Below are 22,323 nucleotides of genomic sequence, written 5' to 3' on the forward strand. Positions count from 1 at the left end.
GACTTTAGTCATGACCTTGAAATGCGGTCAGGCATATATTAATATTTTTTTGAAACGATGATTCTACAATTGATGAAGGGACGGTAAGGGAAAGTAATGAAGAAGGATTTGTTTCCGGGAATGAAGGGGAAGGGTGGAAAGTAAGGGGGGGGAGGGGGGGGGGTAATAGGTAGCTATGCTTAACAAGTTGTCGTTGTGACTCCTATCTTCCTATCCACCTTCCAGCATTGGACAAAAGATAGGAGTCACAACGACAACTTGTTAAGCATAGCTACCTATTACCCCCCCCTCCCCCTTCCTTTCCACCCTTCCCCTTCATTCCCGGAAAAAAAATCCTTCTTCATTACTTTCCCTTACCGTCCCTTCATCAATTGTAGAATCATCGTTTCAAAAGAATAACATTTGTCAAGCCGTCCTACACAAATACATGCGCGTTAGCTTCGTAAACATTGTTGGAATTTTTAGTTCGGACGATGAAAAATTTTGATGGACGGATTTTAAAACGGTACGACGTATTCAAGAAATAAAGTTAGTTGCATAATTTCAATATTATGCTTTAATAATCGCTTTTCAGTGATTTCAAAGTTCACGGATCGGAAGGCAAGTGTGTTTTAGTCAAATCAGCATAAGAACTTTTGGAGCATTCATTGAATCCATTCAACAAATGATGAAAATTAGAGTGGCTTTACTTACTACGACGGGAATTAGGAATAAACCCTACTCAACGGTTTTTGATATCAAGCAACAAATTCCTAATCATTGGGAACGCTGAAATCGTGAGTAATTTTTGAAGCCACTTTTTTTGAGTACAAATAATGAATTTTAAGCATTTATATTTAAGCACTAGCTGACCCGATAAACTTCGTATTGCCACAAATTAAACTGTATTGTACATAAATCCTGAACTTCGGATGACCTTTATCACAATCTCGAGTTTTGCAAGTTTCTGAGGAGTTCATGGGTGTTTTAATATACAAATTTTCCTCACAGTAAAATAGAAAACAACTCCCCCCATTGCTTGCCCATTGCTGCATTGCCTGATAAATTAAAGCGGATAGCATTTAAATATTGGCCATCATTACAACCATTTCGCCGAATACCATTTTGCGGAACACCAATTCTCTGTTGACCATAACGCGGAATATAGAGTTTCGCAGAATACCATTTCACGAAAAACCTTACGCGGGATGTTCAATTTCATGGAATATATTTTCGTTGAAAGTACCGTTTAGCAGGGGTGACCCAACTGAAGGAAAGTAATAGAGGTCAGTAAATCTAGGACAATAAATAAAACTAGATAGAGGTGATCCCTACGGGTGGTTAGACCTCCCCCCCCCCGCAGTGACCGGCGCTTCCTACGGCAGGTCGCCGACAACACTCGCGGCCGGTGTCCGTCTCGCCCTGAATCATCTAATGTTACTATTGATAGTTTCTGGTGGTCTTGTTATTGACTAATGTTTTATGAAAGAGTCTAAAATTTATCGAGTTCGATTAGTTTTTGAGTTACGCAAAAATTTCTGTTTTATTTGTATGAGAGTCCTTACCACAAGAGTGAAGTCTCAATCTCAAACCATCATAAAAAAAATGACTGCCTCCAAAATCCCCCACATGCCAGATTTGGTTCCGTTTGCTTGATAAGTTCCCGAGTTATGAAAAAAATTGTATTTCATTTGTATGGAAGCCCCGCTCTTAAAGGGGAGAGGGGTCATAATTCCCCTCCTAAAGAGAGGAGGGGTCTCAATTAACAATAGAAAAAAAATTTGCCTACAAAAACACCAACATGCTAAATTTGGTTCCATTTGCTTGATTAGTTCTGGAGTTGAGTAAATTTGTATTTCATTTGTATGGGACCCCCCCCCCCTCTTAAAAAGGTAAGGGGACCTAATTCATCATAGAAAAAATTCTTGCCTCCAAAAACACCCACTTGCCAAATATGGTTCCACACTCACACACATATACATGGGGGTAGAAGAATGGCACCCTTCATCCCTCCGCTTCGGCGCTAACCGATATAGCCACCCACGTTCTTGATGTGGACGATACACAAACATCACCACGGGCCCCGAATCCAAGATGTGACGCGACCCGTGTCGAGGGATGCATGGTGAGGGGGTCCAAAATCAAAATTACCTCACCGCGAACGGAGCCTGGCGGACACCGGGGCGCTCCCGACCAATTCGAAGCCCTTACTGCGTTGCGGCAGGGCACTAGCCCAGCGGACTACATATTTCCCTAGCTACTCGTGGGATCCAAAATGATTTTTCAAGAATTAAATACAAAATCAAATACAGGAGAAGATAGCGATTGCGCGTTGGATACGCAGACCAGCGACGCCAAAGTGTTTGATAGGAAGGAGAAGCTGTGTAGATCGCCAATATTGAAGGAGGTAGTCGCACAAATGTTTAGCGGCAACACACAGCAGCAGATAACCTCAAAGGGGCAAGGCTCGATGGTAAACTTCACTACGCCCACCCCGAAGTCAAAGGAGGACAGCCAATAGACGAACAAGCTGCGAACTGCCAAAGAAAAGCTTCTGAAGCTGATTAAGTTAATGAAGGAGAGAAGTAACATCCATGGTGAGATCAAGAAGCAAGCGGCACGGACCTTAATGGTGGTGATAGAGGCCGAAGTGGAGCAGGAGGCCTTGATTAAGAGGGCTAGTTGCCGAGGAGGCCCTGGTAGAGAAGGAAGTGGAGCATACGGCCTTAATAAGGAGGGCTGTAATCGCGGAGGAGGCCCTGGCAGCAGACCTGTTATAAACACAGTCCGGTGCGGCACGGCTGCTACCCGTCCAAATAGGCACCGCAACGGGTACTTTTGATAATAGAATGCACTGGCGTTGCTATATTTTGGCTAAAGAATCTGACTAAAGAAAAAACATTGGAGCTCAGTCACTCGCGGGCTCCTGTCATCATTCAACCTGATTTGCTCAACGATGATTGCTGTGCGTGACTCTGTTCAAAGTTGCTAGGAAAAGTTCGAACAATATTTTTTCGAGTTCAACATTTAGGCGATTTTATAAACTGTACGATACAAATTTGATTGCCTGGTGTTTTCGTTAGGCAGCACGGATCGATTTCGTGATGATACGATGATATTTGTTGCCGTTTGCTTGCAGTCATTATTTTCAATCGCGTTCATCGACTGATACTCCGCAAGTTTTCGAGCAAACGAGCACAACAATCATCGTTGAGCAAATCAGGTTTAATGATGACAGGAGCCCGCGAGTGACTGATGTCCAATGTCTTTTCTTTAGTCAGATTCTTTACGTGTGACGTTCGAACGAAGGAGAATGTTTTAGCACGGTGTGCGGAGCGGTGCGTGCTTTCACATGTCTGCGCTGGCAGCGATGACCCTGGAACAGGCGACGTCGAGTGCCCCGCGCACAGAAAAGCGGGATCGGGAATCGCCAGGAGATAAGGTAAGCTCAAAAAAGTGGAAGGATGACCACAAAGAGCAAAATGAAAACAGAGCGGAGGAGCAGTGAGGCACGGAGCAGGGTGAGGCTAGCGGCTGGAGAACCATTCCTAAGCAGAAGAAGGAGAGTGAGAAAAAGAAAAAGATGAAAGAAGATCGGCAGAAGCAGATGCAAAGGGAAATGCCGGCAGAACGCGAAGTGGGAAAAAAGGCGAAGAATAGGGAGGGACCCCAACCTCGCCGGATCCGGAGCAGAGGCGACGCTCTGATTATTGGAGTGAAGGGCGAGAAGACGACCTATGCCGATCTTCTCAAGAGAATGAGGGACGACCCGAAGCTGAACGAGCTAGGGGAAAAGGTCGTGAAAACCCGGAGAACCCAGAGCGGCGAGTTGCTCTTCGAGCTCAAGAGAGACCCGGAGGTGAAGAGCGCGGCCTTTAAGGTGCTTGTCGAGACAGCGCTCGGTAGCGAAGCTCAAGTAAAAGCTTTGTCTCAGGAGACAATCGTTGAAGCGAAAAACCTGGACGAGGTCACAACAGAGAGCGAGGTGAAAGCGGTGCTGACAAGAGCGAAATACCTGGGCGACGTTTCCATGTTTATTCGGCTGCGGAAGGTATACGGTAGTACGCAGACGGTGTCGATTCGTCTATCTATCGCGTCGGCAAACCGGCTTCTGAAGATGGAGAGAGTCAAGATCGGATGGGCGATGGTTAGCTTTAGAGCCATCCTCCGTGAACCCAAAGAAATTGTTTATTTGTTTATTGTTTATTTGTAAAAAAAAATCATCGGACACAAGGTGGTCTTCATGATATAAACACATATGACAGTAAATACATACAATAGTACAATTACAAATTTATCGTCTACGAGAGAGTCGTCGTTGAAAATTATTAGGCGTCATGTTGAAATCGAACCAACCGTAGAGTTCGTTAAACCGCATTGCCATAAATCGGATAGGGTCGTACAGTCCGTAGTTTGCATTCCGTCCCTGCAAGTGCAGGAAATACCTGGTTCTGAGGGGTCGTTCAGGAGCATACAGATTTAGTTGGCTCAGAAGAGCGGGGCTGTCAATATCTCCTAGTAGCAATCTAGCCAGGAACGTAGCTTGAGCGTTGGCACGTCTTCTTTCAAGAGTCTCCAAGTTAAGCAGACGGCAGCGTTCCTCATATGGCGGAAGGTTTCTGGGATCGCGCCATGGAAGACTGCGCAAAGCATACCGTAGAAATTTTTTCTGCACTGCTTCGATTCTAGTGATCCAAATTTGTTGATATGGACACCAGATCACTGATCCGAATTCCAAAACAGACCTTACAAGTGCATAGTACAAAGATCGAAAACAGTACGGGTCACGGAACTCCTTGGCGATTTTAAAAATAAATCCAAGTTGCTTATTGGCTCTGGAGATAATGTCGTTGTAGTGTATACGGAAGGTTAGTGCGCTATCCAGGACGACACCAAGATCACGAATGTGGTAGACGCGTTGTAACAAATGTCCTGCCATGTTGTAGCTAAAAGCTATGGGCTTATTTTTACGATGAAACGAGATGGCGAAGCACTTTGAGATGCTGACGGTAAGCATGTTATTCGAGCACCAATCTTCAAATTTATCCACAAGGCGTTGCAGTTCAATGCAGTCGGAGTCCCTTTTAATTGCTTTAAAGATTTTTACATCGTCAGCATAGAACGATCGACAGCCAGGTGGCAGAAGAGCTGATAGTTCGTTTATAAAAAGAGAAAAGAGCAAGGGTCCAAGGTTGCTCCCCTGTGGCACACCAGAGATGTTGTTGAACGAGTCGGAGACCTCTGATCCGATCTTCACACTTAGCCTACGGTGTGTTAGGTACGAACGTAGCCACTTGCAGAACGGTGCGGAAACTCCCAGCTTCTCCAGCCTAGCAAGGAGGATGCCGTGATCCACCCGATCAAACGCAGCTTTCAAGTCCGTATACACTGCATCAATTTGCACCCCTTCATTCATGTTGCGCAGGCAGAACGAGACGAAATCGACGAGATTCGTGGAAACTGAACGTTTTGGAAAAAAACCATGCTGGTCTGAGGAAATGTAGTGTTGGCAGCTAGCGAACAAAGCGTCATTCACGATTATCTCGAGAACTTTAGAACTTGAGCATAACGATGTAATCCCTCGATAGTTTTGTACGTTGCGCTTATCACCCTTCTTGTGTACAGGGAACATTACTGATTCTTTCCATAGAGTAGGGAACTTACACTGCTGAATTGAAGCATTGAACAACAGTGAGAGAGGTCTAGCGAGTACAGTAGAACACTTTTTCAGGATACAAGATGGAATTCCGTCAGGTCCGGCCACTAACGAATATTTTAATTTTCCGATGGCAGTTTTCACAATCTCCTCCGTTACACGAAAGACGTTGAGGTTGATGGCTTCGTTAGGTGTGTTTCTAACAGCATAAGCAATTTGTTCTGAGGAAGTAGGAGCACGATTAAAAGCCTGCTTGAAGTGAGTAGCAAAGAGGTTGCATTTATCGCGAGCAACATTCGCTTTACGATCGTCCAGAAACAGATCAACAGGTAGGCCGCCTTCGTTTTTCTTAGAGTTGACAAATGACCAAAATTTCTTCGGATTTCTGCGGAGGTATCCTTGCATTCGTAGAGTATACTGCTTATACAAAAAACGGTTGTACGCTCGAAATTCACTACAGGCACGGTTAAAGTTTCGCTTGGTGGCTTGGCAGCGTGATCTTTGAAATGCGCGTAGAGCAGAGGATCTAGCACGTTTCAATCGACGGAGATGCGCGTTTCCCCATGGAGGCTTGCGAGCGGGTCGGCGTGTGGAACGAAAACGAGATCAAACTGTTTAAAGTGCGAATGAATTGTTCAACAGCCATGTCAACATCAGGATACAGTAACAGGGATTGCCAGTCGATCTGCGCAATTGCAGTGGCTAAGCCATTAGAATCGATTCTATGGAAATCTAAATCGATGCTGTCGATAACGTCCTCAAACGCGACAGGGATCGGCAAACTGAATGTAACCTCAAGAGCGGGGTGATCGGCATCAAGCGTGATAATAGGATCGGCCGCCACGGTAACTGAGCAAAGTTGTATGGCTGGATCATTGGCAAGTATCAGATCTAACAAGCGATTATTCCTGTTTAATACTGGATTAATTTGCGTCAGGCCGTGGAAACAGAAACCATCTAAAAGCGCGGTGCAAGCTGCGGAAGCGTGAGAGCGTTGGTAGTCGATGCTAGGACAACCGAAATGGCGAGATGCTTTAAATGCATGGACTTCGGTCACCAGGCGAGGAATTGTCCGAGCCCCGACAGAACGAAACTGTGTCGGAAATGCGGCAATGAGAGACATGTTGCGAAGGACTGCAATAAGCAACCGAGATGTATGTTGTGCAAGGAAGACAACGACCACGTGACGGGAGGCTTTAAATGCCCGGTGTCCCAGAAGGCAAAGGCAGGCCTACAATAATGGAGGTGATTCAAATCAACCTCAATCGTTGCGACACTGCACAGCAACTGTTGTGGCAGTCGACAACTGAAACGAAGTGCGACGTTGCAATCATAGCGGAGCCGTATCGAGTTTTCTCCGATAATGGTAACTGGATAGCAGACAGAGCAGGAATGACCGCGATATTGGTGACGGGCCGATATCTTATCCAGGAAGTGGTTACAAGCCGATACGAGGATTTCGTGGCCGCCAAAATTAACGGAATCTTCGTGTGCAGCTGCTATGCTCCCCCAAAATGCACGATGAAACAGTTCCGCCGCATGCTGGACGAACTAACTGGAGAGCTCATTGGACGGAGACCGATCGTCATAGGAGGTGACTTCAACGCCTGGGCAATCGAATGGGGAAGCAGATGCACGAATGCCAGTTGAGCCAGCCTACTTGAAGACAACGCTCGAAGTAGAGCTGAGCAACATTGAAACCATCAGCACCTTCCGTTAATTTTTTCAAATGTATTATCTCCTTAATATCCAATTGTATGAAAATGTCAACAGATGCAGTATACTTTTTAAGGAACTTCTCCGAAGACACCTAAGCTCAAAAACGTCAGGAAAAGCGAGAAAAGACTTTTGACCGCCGTTTTCCAGAATGGTCCCACTGTGTGATGGTCTCTCATGGCTGCTGTTCAACGCAGCGCTACTAGGTGCTTTGAACCGAGCGGATACCAACGCGTGGGGCACGATCTTCAATCCAACGATCCAACGAGATCCAACGACGCATTCAAGCTGGAAATCGAGCCTACTTTTTCCTATGCAAGATTCTTTGATCTGGGAGCATACACCGCCGCACAAAGCTGACGATGTACAAAACGCTAATCAGACCGACAGTCCTCTATGGACTTGAGACAGTAACTTTGCTTGCAGAGGACATATGTGCACTAGCCGTATTTGAACGAAAGGAGTTGCGGAACATTTTTAACGGAGTTCAAACGGATAGCGGAGAGCCGGCCACGTCACAAGGATGCTGGCGGACTGTGCAGTGAAATCCGTTCTCTTAAAGAACCCCACCGGCACCAGCAATAAAGAGGCCCAATGTGCTAGATGGCTTGACCAGATTGAATCCGACTTGCGTGTGTCGAGACTCGCAAAAAATTGGCGACGGGTAGTCCAGGAGTACAGTGGAGAGGAATTCTTAATACAACAAGAGCCACCCCGAGTCTCGGCTGGTAGAAGAAGAAAAAGATGTTTCTTTTGTTTTGACGTCATTTTAACCACTGATTGGAAAATAGGAAAAACAAAATAGAAGCGACATTTCGTACTCAAACACCTATAAAATGAAGACTCTTCATGTTTTCCATTTTCATTGGTTTAATCTAAAAATGTCTAGAAATTATGGCTTAAAATTTGGGTCCAAAATTTTGACTGTCTCGATCTTTTTGTCTAATCCCTGTACATCCCTTAGGCCTCTAACGGGCAACATCGTACAAACGATGTGATCAAACTAATGATAATTTTTTCATTTAAGTGCGCTCAAAACAAGCCCAAGGTTTGATTTTTATGAAAACTTATTATCTGAACGAGCGCCAGGTAAGAATTACCTTAATTATTTTTTTTGCGTTTATGACCAACTCTCCAACCTAGTTACTTTTTTTTATCACAAAATTTATTAAAGTATGTAAATTACTCACAGACTCAATTACAGGCCAATTATTTAATTCTATAAGCTTTTTTTTGTTCAGAAGTAAAACTGGCCAAAATTCCTCAAAAAAAAATTTATCGCAAATAACCTGAATTCTTGTTTTTTAAAAAGGATAATGAGGCGCTAAAAGCGAAGGCCACCTACAGACGTACAGCCTTAGACTAAACTTTTATTTCACGTTGATATTATACACTAAAAATAAAATTACCCCGTTTTCATTATGGACAAGAATAATTAGCTTATTTATATGTAGGTGCTGCCAGCTCAATAGACGAGTTGGCGCGAAATCCGTCATATGCAAACGCGTTGCCGGATGGATTTTTCTTCTGTGTTTAATATGAAGCATAACACACCTTAACACATTTGCAATGATTATCTTTAGCTACTTAACTCAGAACACGTGTTAAATACCAGAATCAAAACTTACAATGTTATGAAAAGTTAGCTGTCCTAAAGATAAGGCTTGCAGTGTTTGTACACAAATGACACGAATTACTAAAGCTGATAAATCCTTACTTTTACAGTGACCCGGCAACAACGACCGTCTGACTATGTCTAACTTAAAACCGGTTAGACAAAAACGTGTTTCGGTCAAAAATTCCGTTATCGAAAGAAAGTACTGTATGTTAGTTTATTAATATTTAAATCACTTTCGTGAATATTCTTAAGAGTTGCTCAGCCATTTTTGGGTATACAACATTTTTCGTCTAAATATATTACAACAGCGAGTGGTTCGTGGTTCCTTCCTATTTCAGCAGCTAATAATCTAAGCAAATAGAAAGAAAACGAAAACGCGCCGATTGATGTTAGGATGGAGCTTACGTCATTTGATCTCACAACACGATATCAAATGGATTAATGATTCAAGGCAAAAACTCGTTTCACGAGTGACATATAGGTTGATTAAAAATAACAGCCCAATAGAGCGTATAAGTAGCAAAACACATGCAAATGACAAGCAATCGAGCATCATTTTTACAATGCGGTTCAAAACTGTATCGCACCTCGCAAGCTCCACCACCACCACCACCACCATCACACACCACCTTCACCTCGATTGGATTTTCCGAAACTTGTTAGAATCTCACCTGCGAACCAGGTTTTCTTTCCGACCCGGTGATTTTTTTTCCACCATACAAAACCCCATATTTCAGTGGCTTTCAGGGCTGTGTCTAGGGCCGGACCCGGAGCGGTCGCGTGCGAGTGCATGCGTGCGTTCCGCCTCACGCGGAAATTCCTGCTCGCTGGGCCCCCCCTCAAGACACGCACCGGTTCGTGTCGTCGATGATCCAAACAATAACGCAGCAGCGTTTTAACTATCGCTAGGCATCGCTCAGTTCGGCCAACCGAAACTCGATTCATTTTACCTGCAAAATCGATTCGAGGTGGTCGCACCACTAGGCTTCGCGCGGTGAGTCACTCGTCCGCACCGAAAAAGTTTGCGCGCGACTTCGGAGTATTATTCTTTTTTTCGGGGGCTAGCCTAGACAACTAGTGGATCCTGCTAGCAAGGTGTGAGTGTGGTGGTCCCCCGGGCAGAAGTTTTTGACCACAGTCAGTGGATTGCGTGTGACAAATAAATAACAAAATCAAGCTAAGCTATCTGTGTTTACAGGGCACTCATTCGATCAAAAGTTTGCAGGTACCTTCGCGAGTTCAGTTGGTGAAGAGCCATCCACGCGGTAAGTTTAAGGTGTCGATTAGTGGGCGCGAAATCGTCGGCTTCGTTGCTAGTGAACGGTTGCATGCGTGTTTGTGTGTTTGTGGCCCAGTGAAGTTCGATGGGCTCGGAATGAGGAAATCTGCTGCACTAGCGTTGTATGCAGCAACTGCATTAATTCTGGCATGCCAAAGTGGGGCCAACTATGTGGCTTACGATGAAGATTTGACTACGATCGGGGATCCTTCGGATTTGGACTATCTGCAGGACGAAGCGCAGCGAAGAGCAGACTATCATGATGCGATCGACAGGCTTATTGCGTCGGTGATGAACCAGACTGAGGACGCCGACACCGACTCGGACAGCCGGAAGAAATCTAACGCCGACCCGGTCAAGGTCAGCGATGCAGACGCAGAGAAGGATACGCTGAAATGCGCCGCCAACCGACAGGTACGTGCCGGTCCGGTTGGGGGTTGGTTGTTTTGTTCGATGGAATGTTACAAATAACTAGAGCTTGGTGGTGCATTCGGTAATAACATTGTTGGAACCGGTTTCGATACTCGTTATCAAGGTGGACCGATAGTGGGAGATAATTACCCTTGAGTGCAAATAGCCGAGAAACGGCGATAATAAACATTAGAAATAGGTACCATCCGTTTGTGTGCGGGGAAGTACGTCGTGCCGTGCCGTGTCGACGTGCGGACGTGCGTGTTTGTGAGTAGCTCGGCTGGGCTGGCAATATCGCAAATGATTTATTGCTGGCTGGGCTTGCCGAAAATGTCAATGTTTTTACCGGGGCAAATGTTGACACTGGACAGATGGGTGCCATTAGTGAGGAAGATTGTGTTTGTTTAATGGTTTAACGCAGCAAGCTGGCCATTTCAGTAGACTGTAATTTGCAACTGTACGGTGGATTTTGGTCTGTCACGCGGTGGGGCGGCTCAAATTGTTAATTAAATTGCTTTTCGATGCGTATGTACCTTCGTGTTCTTTATTCCACAAAGTCACTGAACAAATCCAGCTGTCGAATTCAACTAATAGCATGCAATTACAGATTACTCATAAAAAATTATAGTTTTTTTTTATTTTTATCAAGGACATTTGTTTACTTGAAAAAAATTTGCCCTTTTCGTAATAAATTTATACCTACTTCAAATGATTATTTTTTAAATGTTATACCACACCATGCTAATTTCAAAATTGATTCTCAAACATTTACTATTTTCACAATGCCGTATTTGATACTCTTGAACAAGCGTAAATATTTGTGATCTAAAGTTTAAACTGCTGATTCGGCGAACGTCCTGGATCGCATTATAAAGGCATTGTATGTACTGCTGTTTACTTGTTGTCAAGTCATCATTTTTAATGATTTTTAAGTCCTTGAAATGATTAGTTATTACTTAGTAGAAGGGAAGAGGCAAAACTTTTTATTTTAATTTTATTATTAGTGTTAGTTTGTTACAGCTGACAGCGCATTTCGCCTCCGACTTGTCAGTTTCATTAGTACTCGTTTTAAGCTACGATAAAGCCAGCAAGCCGGAGACCGAAATGCATATCAGTCAAAATAAAAATAAGTAAATAGTAGAGGTTCTCCTCGATCGTTCCACAGAGGATCATTAGTCGTTCCCTGGTGGGCTGCAGCTTGGAGTACCTATACTTTACAAACTTATTTGGTTCAGGCACCGTAATCGTAAGCTTTCGCAAAAAGAATGGGTGCAGAAAAAGGGTTTTCGCGATTCGTGTTGCGTGATCTACCCCTGCGGCCTGCGGGTGCTTGCTAGCTGATCAAGTAATAATCTCCGCCAGTCAGGCGATTCATTCCACAAATAATGTTCGTGTTTGATCTAATCAATGGAATCATCGATCGATTCCCTTCAATGCACCTTTACGATAACTTCGGGGCACGTCAGTTTCAGCAAATTTATGCACCAGCGAACCGTGCTTTGATTACAATAATCTGCTGGACAGATGCTAGTGCGAATTAAACGAAGTTAGCTGTCATCTTTTTCTATTCTAAATAAATTCAAATGATATGCGTTTGAGTCACTTTACGAAGTGAATCTGAATATAGAATGTTACTATTACAATAAATAATACTAATAATCCATTCTGATCACATCATTTCACAACCTGGTAAAATAATTCAAACTGTCCATACGATAACTGGTTACACTCAAGAGAGGCCCGACATTCGTCACGTAGTTTATAAATTGTTCCGGAGTTGCACCGTCTCGAGTCTCGAGTAATCTAAAAAAAACGTGTATAAAAAGATGAGAGTATTTTCGAAACATCTGTCTTAACTGATACAAATCTCAAGAATGAACTAAAAGTTCAAGTATATTCAATTTAGGATTACCTTAAAGAAAGCAAAATTTTATTTCACATAATCTTCATTTTGTTCAAAATATGCGATCGTTTTGTTTCATTTTTGGAGTTTTAGGCCGCTTATGTTTCTAACATCAGCTTTAAGAAGGTCAAGTTCCGAACGCGGAATGTAGCTACAAGGCTTTCCTTTTAGCACTATGCTGAATATCATCATTAAGAGATTTTTGATCGTCTTTCGGGATTCGAATAAACACGGCAATCCACCGGAAATTTGCACACAGCTCTGCTTGTCATTCAATGTAGCTCTTATCAGTTTGATCAGCTTTACGGAAAAGCCGTTCTCGCCCATGATTTTCCATAGCTTTCTACAGTCGATGGTACCATGCGCAGCTTTGAAATCAATGCAATAAATGTGCATATAAATTCTGTATTCATTGGACGACAGTCACAGCCTCCTTCACTGATCATCCTTCAACGAAGCCGTCTTGATAAGTCTCCACAAATCTGTTCTTTACTGATGAGAGTCGGTGAAAAATAATCGCATCGAACGCATCAACAACCCCAACCCCTCTGTTTCTTCTTCTTCTTCTTCAGCAGCATAGAGCCGGGGTGGTTCATGCTGTTTAAAGCACTCGTCTCCATTCAACTCGGTCTTGGCCACTCGTCGCCAATTTCCTAGTCGTCTCAGAAGTCGTAAATCGCTTCCGACCTGGTCGAGCCATCGCGCACGTTGGGCCCCCCTGTTCCTGGTGCCGTTTTGTACATCGTCAGCTTTGTGCGGCGGCGTATGCTCCTTGATCGAAACGTCTTGCGAAGGGAAAAGTAGGCTCGACTTCCAGCTTGAATGCGTCGTTGGATCTCCTTACTCGTATTATTGTCGGCGGTGACCAGAGATCCCAAATATACGAACTCATCAACCACTTCCAGTTCATCGCAGTCAATAGTCACTGTCCGTGGGAGGCAAACGTTACTTTCTCGGGAGCCTCTTCCTACCATATATTTGGTTTTCAACGCATTGATTTGTAGCCCTATCCTGGCGTAGATTACCTCCTCCGTCCCACGGTTTCTAGTAATGATGTCTAGGTCGTCTGCAAAGGCTAGGAGTTGGCTACTCTTACTGAAGATCGTTCCCCTCGTTTCGATGCCCACTCGCCGGATCACACCTTCAATAGCGATATTGAATAACATACAGGACAGTCCATCCCCTTGCCGTAACCTTCTGCGCGATTCGAAACGGCTTGAGAGTGTGCCCGAAACGCGCACGTAGCACATCACTCGTTCCAGAGTAGCTTTGATCAGCCGCGTCAGTTTGTTCGGAAAACCGTACTCGTGCATTATCTGCCATAATTGTTCGCGTTCAACGGTATCGTATGCTGCTCTTAAATCCACGAAAATATGATTCGTGGGCACGTTGTACTCTCGACATTTCTGAAGGATTTGTCGGAGAGTAAAAATTCGATCCGTAGTAGCACGGGCCCCCATAAAGCCCGCCTGATACTGCCCTGCGAATTCTCTTGCTATTGGGGATAGACGACGCAACAAAATCTGGGAGAGCACCTTGTAGGCGGCGTTGACCAGCGTAATGCCGCGGTAGTTACAGCAGTCTAGCCGGTCGCCCTTTTTGCAGATGGGACAGACGACGCCTTCCATCCACTCCTCCGGTAGTTTCTCTTCTTCCCAAATCCTTGGAATCAGCCAGTGAAGTGCCGTTACTAGCGGTTCTTGGCCATTTTTAAGAGTTCTGCCGGGAGTCGGTCCTTTCCGGCGGCTCTATTATTCTTCAGCAGACCGATTTCTCGTCGGATCTCTTCCAGATCGGGAGCCGGTACGCTGTTGTCGTTTGTAGATACTCCGAGGTTAACTTGCATTGCGTCTCCTTCTGCTATATCGCCGTTGAGGTGTTCATCGAAAAACTGCTTCCACCTGTCGACTACCTCGCGCTCGTTTGTGATTAGTTCCCCTCCCTCGTCCCTACACATGTCAGGCCTTGCGAGTTTGGATCACCTTCTCGTAAAACTTGCGGGTATCATTAGCCCGGAATAGTTGGAATAGCTGTACTTTGTACTGTTGCTCAATTTGACGAAGAGACTATTTGTTCTGGTCTGATTTATCTTTAAGAAAGCGTTTGCGAACTTTCCGTAGACGGTGGCGAGAATGGTTCAATTCTGAATTCCACCGCGGTTGATGATTGAACGTTGAACTGCCTCGTCAGTGGAACATTGCGCTAGAAGACTGCGCCAATTAAAACTCGCTATAGCATCATTAATTATATCGAAGTCAGGGACCATTCATTTATTTCTCAATACATTTGGGAGAGGCCCGATACTCGTCACGTAGTTTATAAATTGTCCCGGAGTTGCACCGTTCCACAGTGGGACCATTCTGGAAAAAGGCGGTCAAAAGTCTTTTCTCGCTTTTCCTGATGTTTCTGAGCTTAGGTGTCTTCGGAGAAGTTCCTTAGAAAAATATTCTGCATCTGTTGACATTTTCATACCATTAGATATTAAGGGGATAACACATTTGAAAAAATTAACTTTTTATAGGAACTAGATAGCATGTTCATGTGTTCAGCATAGTTATAGATCTTTGAATTTTATTAAACTTTGCTGAAGGTACTAAGTATCTGCATCAGATGGTTTGCGAGATATAATCGACTTTCTGTCGTGACCCCCTTAAAACCAGTATATTAAACTTTTTATACACAAAACCTCATCTAACAGGTTTAACATGTTCTACAAACTTTTTGATACTATCAAATTACGTTACTTTCTGGAAGGTGTAAATATCGTATGTTGCTTTATTTACCCTAAAAATTTTAAATTTAAAACATAAATTTTACCGTTTTTTACAAGCAATTTTTTCCGTAAATAGGGACCTACTGGCAGTTAAAGTTAGCATCGCTTGAACCGCCATAGAACATAGTATAAGTGTGCCAAAAATTATGACCGGGACTGCTCGGGCAATTCGCCAGCTTTGTCAACTTGAAAATACATCCGTGAGCTGGTGAATGACTCGTCGGTTAAACCACTCTATAATAAACCAAACTAAACACTAAAACATCCGTGAGTAGAAAAGTTAAAGTTTTACTGTCAGATCATTCTGAACGATTTGGTTTATATGTAGTGACCATTATAAAATATCCCAAAGAATAAATAATGAATTTTAAGTAGTCTTAGTTTATTTGCTGTAGGTGCGCATTAAATTTTATCGAGCATATTGATATGATAGGCTCATGAAATCAACGCGCCACTGAAATTTTGCAATTTCCGCAAACTGGTTGTTTTAATAAAATAAATATATTCATTTAATCATTTTAGTTGCTTCCTGTGTCAGGAAAACAGATTGATTTTGGTGTTGAACTTCAGTATTCTTCAAAATATCAGCAGAAAACTGTTTGGTCAGGGTGCTACCATTTTAATAGCTTTATTAAAATTTAGCAGATTTAACGGGTGGCAACTAAAATTTTAGAATTTTGGAACAGGAGTGTTGTACGGCCGTCATGTCAACTTTGCGAATGCGTCTCTTGATTCTACCAACCAACTGTTTGCAGTTCGTGGCTCTCCAGTTATTTTTATAGAATTTAAAATCCCGAAGAAATCTTCGAGTGGGCGCACTCAGAAAGATTTTTCGGGTCGTGGTTTTTGGGTAAAAATGGAATCGAATGGGTATTCAGAAACGATTGTGTTTTTTTTTGGCGTAATGCGATGATGCTCTAGCCGGCCAAAAAACGTATTGTCTAACTGCATGATGTTTTTGTAGAAACGGGATCAAAATTTTCTTCAAACACTCGTCTGGTGCATCTTAATTGATAGCTAAACCAGAGGGCTTGTTGTTGAAGAAACGAGAAAGAGAACGGTGTCCTTCTGCGTCCATTATTTTGGCTAGTCTTCCACTACCTTGCTTGTGAATAGTTGTTGGGTATCTTAGGGTATGGTAAACATTCGAAGCCGCAACATATTTGCTTTTTAAATATTGTCCTGTATACTTTTTGCCGAGATTTCTGTTGCAGTTCGTAGAAGTGTACAACGTGCTCCCGAAATGCTTCTTGTTTCGACGCCATTTTTAGCAAAACTGGGCAAGCATAAACAAAATAAAAAATATTAACAAAAAGAGGAGAGAGAGAGAGAGAAAGAGAAAAGAGAGAGCGCTAACACATACATACTCTCATTTCTCTCGTACGCTGTTGAGCATACGGGCCGCGAAAAAATTCCAAAATTTTAGTTGCCACCCGTTATTGCGGTTTGACAAGCAATAAGATCAATTTTGACTGGTGCGCCATTTTGTATTGATACGCCACAAGTTTATAAGAGGCGTGGTGCAGCCAACCAGTTTTAACGTGGTAATATAAGCAACGACAGTAAAGTTGCTTTATTAACAGTTTTATTATAGTTTTTCAGCGAGCTATAAGTGTGTTGTGTTTGACTCGTATCGTTTATAAAAACCTTTATAAAATTCAAGTAAAACCAAGGAGCTTTAGAATTGTTACTTGGGCTGTGATCCCCAAATTTGATTTTTCTACTTTTATGGAACTATACTTTTTACTCAAACTCGCTTTTTTGTATGTAATTATTTGCCCCATAATTATCTTTTTAACATGTTCTTTCAATTTTCTTTTTGCCAAATTCAAATATTAGTTTGCTTGATATTATTTTTTTGGTAAAATTGATCTTAATAGTTTCAAGCGTGTAGGGCGCTATATCTCTGCGTATTAGCGTTGGTAAGAGGCAATGCTTATCAACTTAGGGAATACCTAATAGCAGGGATGATTTCTCCTCAGAATAAAAAAAAAGAAGAGAAAAATTCACACTTTACTCAGTCGCTATTTATGTTGCTCCGTTTTGTTTGAACTTTTCTCTTTTTTACTGATCGCGATTGCTCAGCAACCTGCTCATTATTCTTCTCATTGAGGAATAAACTGAGCAACAAAGTGTTAATACACTTTTTGGCTGCCCATGATATGGCACAAAAAAAAACTGTTTAGACTGCTGTTCGCAGCGGCAACAGTGCAAAAAATGTTGCATATGACGATGGTTGATGATAGATATGGCAACAATGTAATTCCCGTGCCGTTGCTTGCTGCAGTACGAGTACGAGCGCACAATGAGAATCTAAAGTTTGTTTATATTTCTCTTTATTTTTGGTCTGTTTCTCATTGCGTGGATGTATTTCTCATTTGTGGCAGCAGTTCTGCTCATTGTGTTGAATGAAAAAAGTTGCACTTTTTGCACAATGAGTGAGGAAATGGCAAGCCTGCCTAATAGCTTAACGAGCTAATGTTTCATTATGCCTGATTTTGATTTACAGGTAGAATAAATTGAAGTTGTAACATGGTTTTCGAACCAGTATAAATCTCACATGTGCATAGTATTTTTCGCTGTAAATTTACAAATTATGGCTGCTTATGAGTTCCATTACCATTTACATTAAATTTATAAAAAATATATTATATATCTTATATTCGTAATTATTGGCTTTACAAGAAAATTTTCGAGTATCAAGGTCAGTCTCATATAACTGGTGCTTACATACTGAGTGTTGTTTCGTATAGCAATTTCGCGTCGTTTGCTTTTGTGCTTCGCTCGTTGCATTTTTCCGGCAGCGTTTGTTTCTAAAATTCATTTTGAGTTAGCTTAGGCTCACATAGCATTGACGTGTTTATAAACCGTGACTTATATTGAAGCGTTATAAACGAGGTATCTCGCGCATTAAAATCGCAAAACAGGATAGCTAAGAACACCGCGCGCGTAATTTCCATTATATGATTACTGAATATCAAAAACTTGATAGCTTTTGAACAGCTCCTCGATAGTATTTAGGGTTTTTAGTATATTTTATGATCGAAGGATGCCAAAAGGTATCTCGCGCAGGTATGGTTTTTGATGGAATTGCCAAAATAAACCCGTTTGTCTCAAGACGGCTTTCGCGTATAGTAACAAATGTCTATCGGTATCTAATAACCGCTCGCGCGCGATTTCGGCTAGGTCAAATAGGTTGATAGTACATAAACTTCGGTGTTGGTAAACTTATTTCTCGTAGCTTTTTTCTTATACCCATATTTCGGACTGCCTAAAATTGAAAAGCATAATGAAACCACTTCAAATATCAAAAATAAAATGAAAATAGAAAGTATCTTAAAGTCAATACATCATTGTGATCCAATAATACACCATTAAAGCACAACAACATCATAAAGAAGAGCATAATACAACTATGAGCTATAATCCAAAGACTATAAATAAGTGCAACAACAGAAGTAATTAATATAATCTTTAAACTACACAAAAACAATAACATCAATGAATGGAAGGGTCCATCAGGGTACTTGTTTGAAGCAGTGTGCTTAGGGAGAGTGAAATGGTCAACTTCCTAAGGTTAACCTTGGCCCGGCTAACAACACATTGTGGATAATGAGCGTGTCCTTCTCCCCACCTATTGGGGTCATTCTGGATTGGGAGGGCTTACTTAACGATTGACTCATGTGATCTAGTTTCTGGAAGGAGATTCTTAAATACCCCTGGTACGTGCAAGTGATGTTGTTCGCCGACCGATTCCTTTTTGGCCCTTCATAAAGGAGCTGCGAGCTGGTAAACGTGACCAATCGTTATGTTTGTACAATTCTCTTTGTCAAAATAGGCCCGTTGCTGAATGAACCGGTGTATTTCAAAGAGTATCTCCAAAAGCGACTTCTGCCTCTGCTGGAGTCTCACTACTGTCCTACGATCTTCTGGTAGGATTTGGCTTCATGCTATTACGCAAAGGTCGTGCTGGAGTGACCTAAGGCAAACAATCGATTTCGTGCCAAAAGATCATAATCTGTCAAATACACCGCTGCTGCGACCAATCGAGAAATTCTGGGCAGTAAAATCTTCTGAAACATCCTAAAGTAGTGATGCCCAGGCATAAGCGTGATGCGAGCCAAATCAGGTCGCCCCATGAGTCCGCGGGCCGCAATGACCTCTGGCCATTCTTTCACATACCAAAATGTAAAATAGGCGGCAGCAAAAGTCGATTTTAAGCAATCACCACAAGATTTAAACCGCAGAGCAATCGGATCTACAATATACACAAAGTACTACGACTGAACTGAGTGACCCCTGTGTCATCAAAAAAATTATGCATAAGTCTGTCATCCCTCAAATTAGCCCGCGGGCCGCACGAATTATTACGAAGGGCCGCGCTTTGGCCATCACAGTCCTAAAGTAATCAAAACAGTCGAAGAAATGAAGAAAGTATGGCTAAATATGCAAAACATGTCGATTTTGAGGTTGTGCAAAATCTAATGGGTGGGGTTTTAGCCAAAGTACAGGCATTCGGTTAACTTAGTTTAATTATTTCATTTGATACCCTGAAAGTTTGATAGCAATCGGATAAAAACTAGAATTTTGCGAAATAATTTTCTGTGTTGCAATTTTACCGTGGACACCCTTTATTGCTCATTTTTTAAACTTTTTTAACTTATCTTAAGTTAGCAAAATTTGGCTTTGATATTATATTCAAATTTTTCTCTGACGAAAGTTATACATACATGTGCTGAAAAGAGGGTGACTTACTGAATTAGTATTGCTGCTTACTCAGAGACTTTCTAACCGTAAATGAAAGGTTAGAGCAAAAACTTCTTGATCAACTTATTCACATTTCATTAAATATTTCAGCCACAACCGATCGTCCCGGCATCGTCGTTAACGATCAACAAATGCTGCCCGCCAGGAGAATCGTTCCTGCATGAAAGTATTACCCGCTGCAAGGAAGGCCTACGGAGGCCACGACTGCCCATCATCAGCCGAGAAGTGATCATCTACGACCAGACGTGCTTTGAATTTGGCCAGTATTTGAAAAACAACGTTACAACGAACGGGAAATGCATTGGAAAGCAGTAAGTTTTCTTACATTACTGATTGGTGCTGTAAAGCCATCCATTAACATTCTAATTTTTGCAGTTTGGTATTCAGCAACGATGGCGCGATGTTTACGATGATTCAGAACGGCTCGCTGATGGTATCGAACGCCAACCAGATGGTGATCTACCATGACTATTGTGTCGAAGAAACCGGCACCACGGTGCTGGCGGCGTTTGTTTGCGATGAAATCGTGTTTCCGGATCCATTCGATCTGGTCGACAAGCTGGTCATCGGTTCGGCACTGGTGGCGCTCTTTCTGGCCGTACTGATCTACGCTTTCGAGAGAAACTTTCACACCACCTTCGGGAAACTGATTATGGTACACGTGGGCTTACTGTTCGTGGCTTTGCTGCTGGAGGCGGCGCTGACGGAATTCGAAGAATCCATCTATTCCACAATTGTATTTATTTTGATTGAGGCATCGTACGTCGTGTTTGTGGCGACAAACCTGCAGCTGCTAGTTTGTAAACAGAGTGATTTTCAAAAAATGGACACGCGCAACGTAGTTTTCGTTGCCTTCGGATGCTGTGTTCTTTGGGTGATTGCTGTACTCTTTACTTTATATTGTGATGGTAAATTCGCCCTTCCATCTGTCCTTCAATAAACTTATAATTCAAGGAATTTTTATTATTTCAGAAATTCTAGTCGTACTATGCACAATATTTAGCAGTTTGTTATTTAGTATACTAGTTAATCTAGTTGTTCTAAGAGGAATGGTCAATCGAAGACATCATTTGTTGAATTCCATGGATAGCACCTACGAAATTTCCGATAGTGTGGAATTTTCTGGGTTCGTGCAATACAGGAGGGAGTTGTAAGTATCCTTAACTATGTTTTAAATACAGAATATTATTCTACTCTGTCATTCGTTCAGAACCATCCTGTCAACGATTGCAGCCGTCCTGCAGCTGTTACACTGGATCGTATACGCGGCAAGCCGGTACAGTTTGCTCTACAGTCTCAGCTGGTGCGGACTGACCGTGTTCGTCGTGTACGTTTGCTTCCGCTATCGATCGATAACGGTGCTTTCGGTGGGCAGCCGTAGTAATATTTCGAATGTACTACGTCATCGTCATCAGCATCATCATCATCAAGAGCAGCAGCAGAATCATCAATCCTCTCAGCATCACGACGAACAGCAACACCAGCAGCAGCATTCGCCACATCGCTTCGAAGAGCCGTCAGGCAATGGCTCCTATCAGGAAATGGAGAATGGGTTCCATCAAATGCAACCCAACTCCCACGGCCATCAGCAGCGGGTGGATAATCAAAAACATCCGTCACTTGCCCCCGTACCGGAAGAAAGTGGGCAATCAGCTAGCGAGGATAGGGGTAAATGAGAGATGGAACCGACGGCGCGGCGTGGCGGGATGTAATGTTCCGTAGATTGTGTGATTAACCGTGAATCACGTTCAGGTGTGATATGCTTTTTTCGAGCTTTCAATTATAATTAATTTTTTATTGGTAACAACTTTTTCTTAAAATCGATATCACCGTACCAATATTCAGTTGATCAGAAAATATATGCTGCGCATTTTAACAGTCGCTGTGTTTATCCTTTTTTAGGGCCTATCTTTCCCTCCTTCAGATTATAACATCACATTTTAATGGTTGATATGTTTTATGCAGAACTACGTCTTTATCCTTTGAAATTGAACAGTCTGTTCGGTCAGTAAATTATGCTGCGCTCGCATCATTATGCCTATGTTGAGTGAAGTTTTGTAATTTTTTTTTGTAAAAGCGGCCCACGTCTAGTTGCCAAGTAGGCTGTGCTACTGCTACTCGATTAGTTTTAGAGCAAATCATTCATTTTAATAGAAAGACGAGTAAAATATTTAGAAGTAGTATTAATTTTCGTTGTTTAGTAGTAGTAGAATGCTTTTTC

The 22,323-nt window shown here is 42.5% G+C and overlaps 1 protein-coding gene across 1 annotated transcript; it reads left to right on the forward strand.

The window, feature by feature from the left end:
- Window positions 1-3,331: 3,331 nt before the first annotated feature.
- LOC128735351 (uncharacterized) lies at window positions 3,332-21,778 on the forward strand. The gene is made up of 7 exons (XM_053829840.1): window positions 3,332-3,421; window positions 3,500-4,126; window positions 10,168-10,662; window positions 20,193-20,413; window positions 20,478-21,010; window positions 21,075-21,252; window positions 21,313-21,778. The coding sequence occupies exons 1-7, from the start codon at window positions 3,332-3,334 to the stop codon at window positions 21,776-21,778; spliced, it is 2,610 nt and encodes an 869-aa protein (XP_053685815.1).
- The last annotated feature ends 545 nt before the right edge of the window (window positions 21,779-22,323 follow it).

The sequence above is a fragment of the Sabethes cyaneus genome, chromosome 2 (genome assembly GCF_943734655.1).
Source record: "Sabethes cyaneus chromosome 2, idSabCyanKW18_F2, whole genome shotgun sequence".
Classification (NCBI taxonomy): Eukaryota; Metazoa; Arthropoda; class Insecta; order Diptera; family Culicidae; genus Sabethes; species Sabethes cyaneus.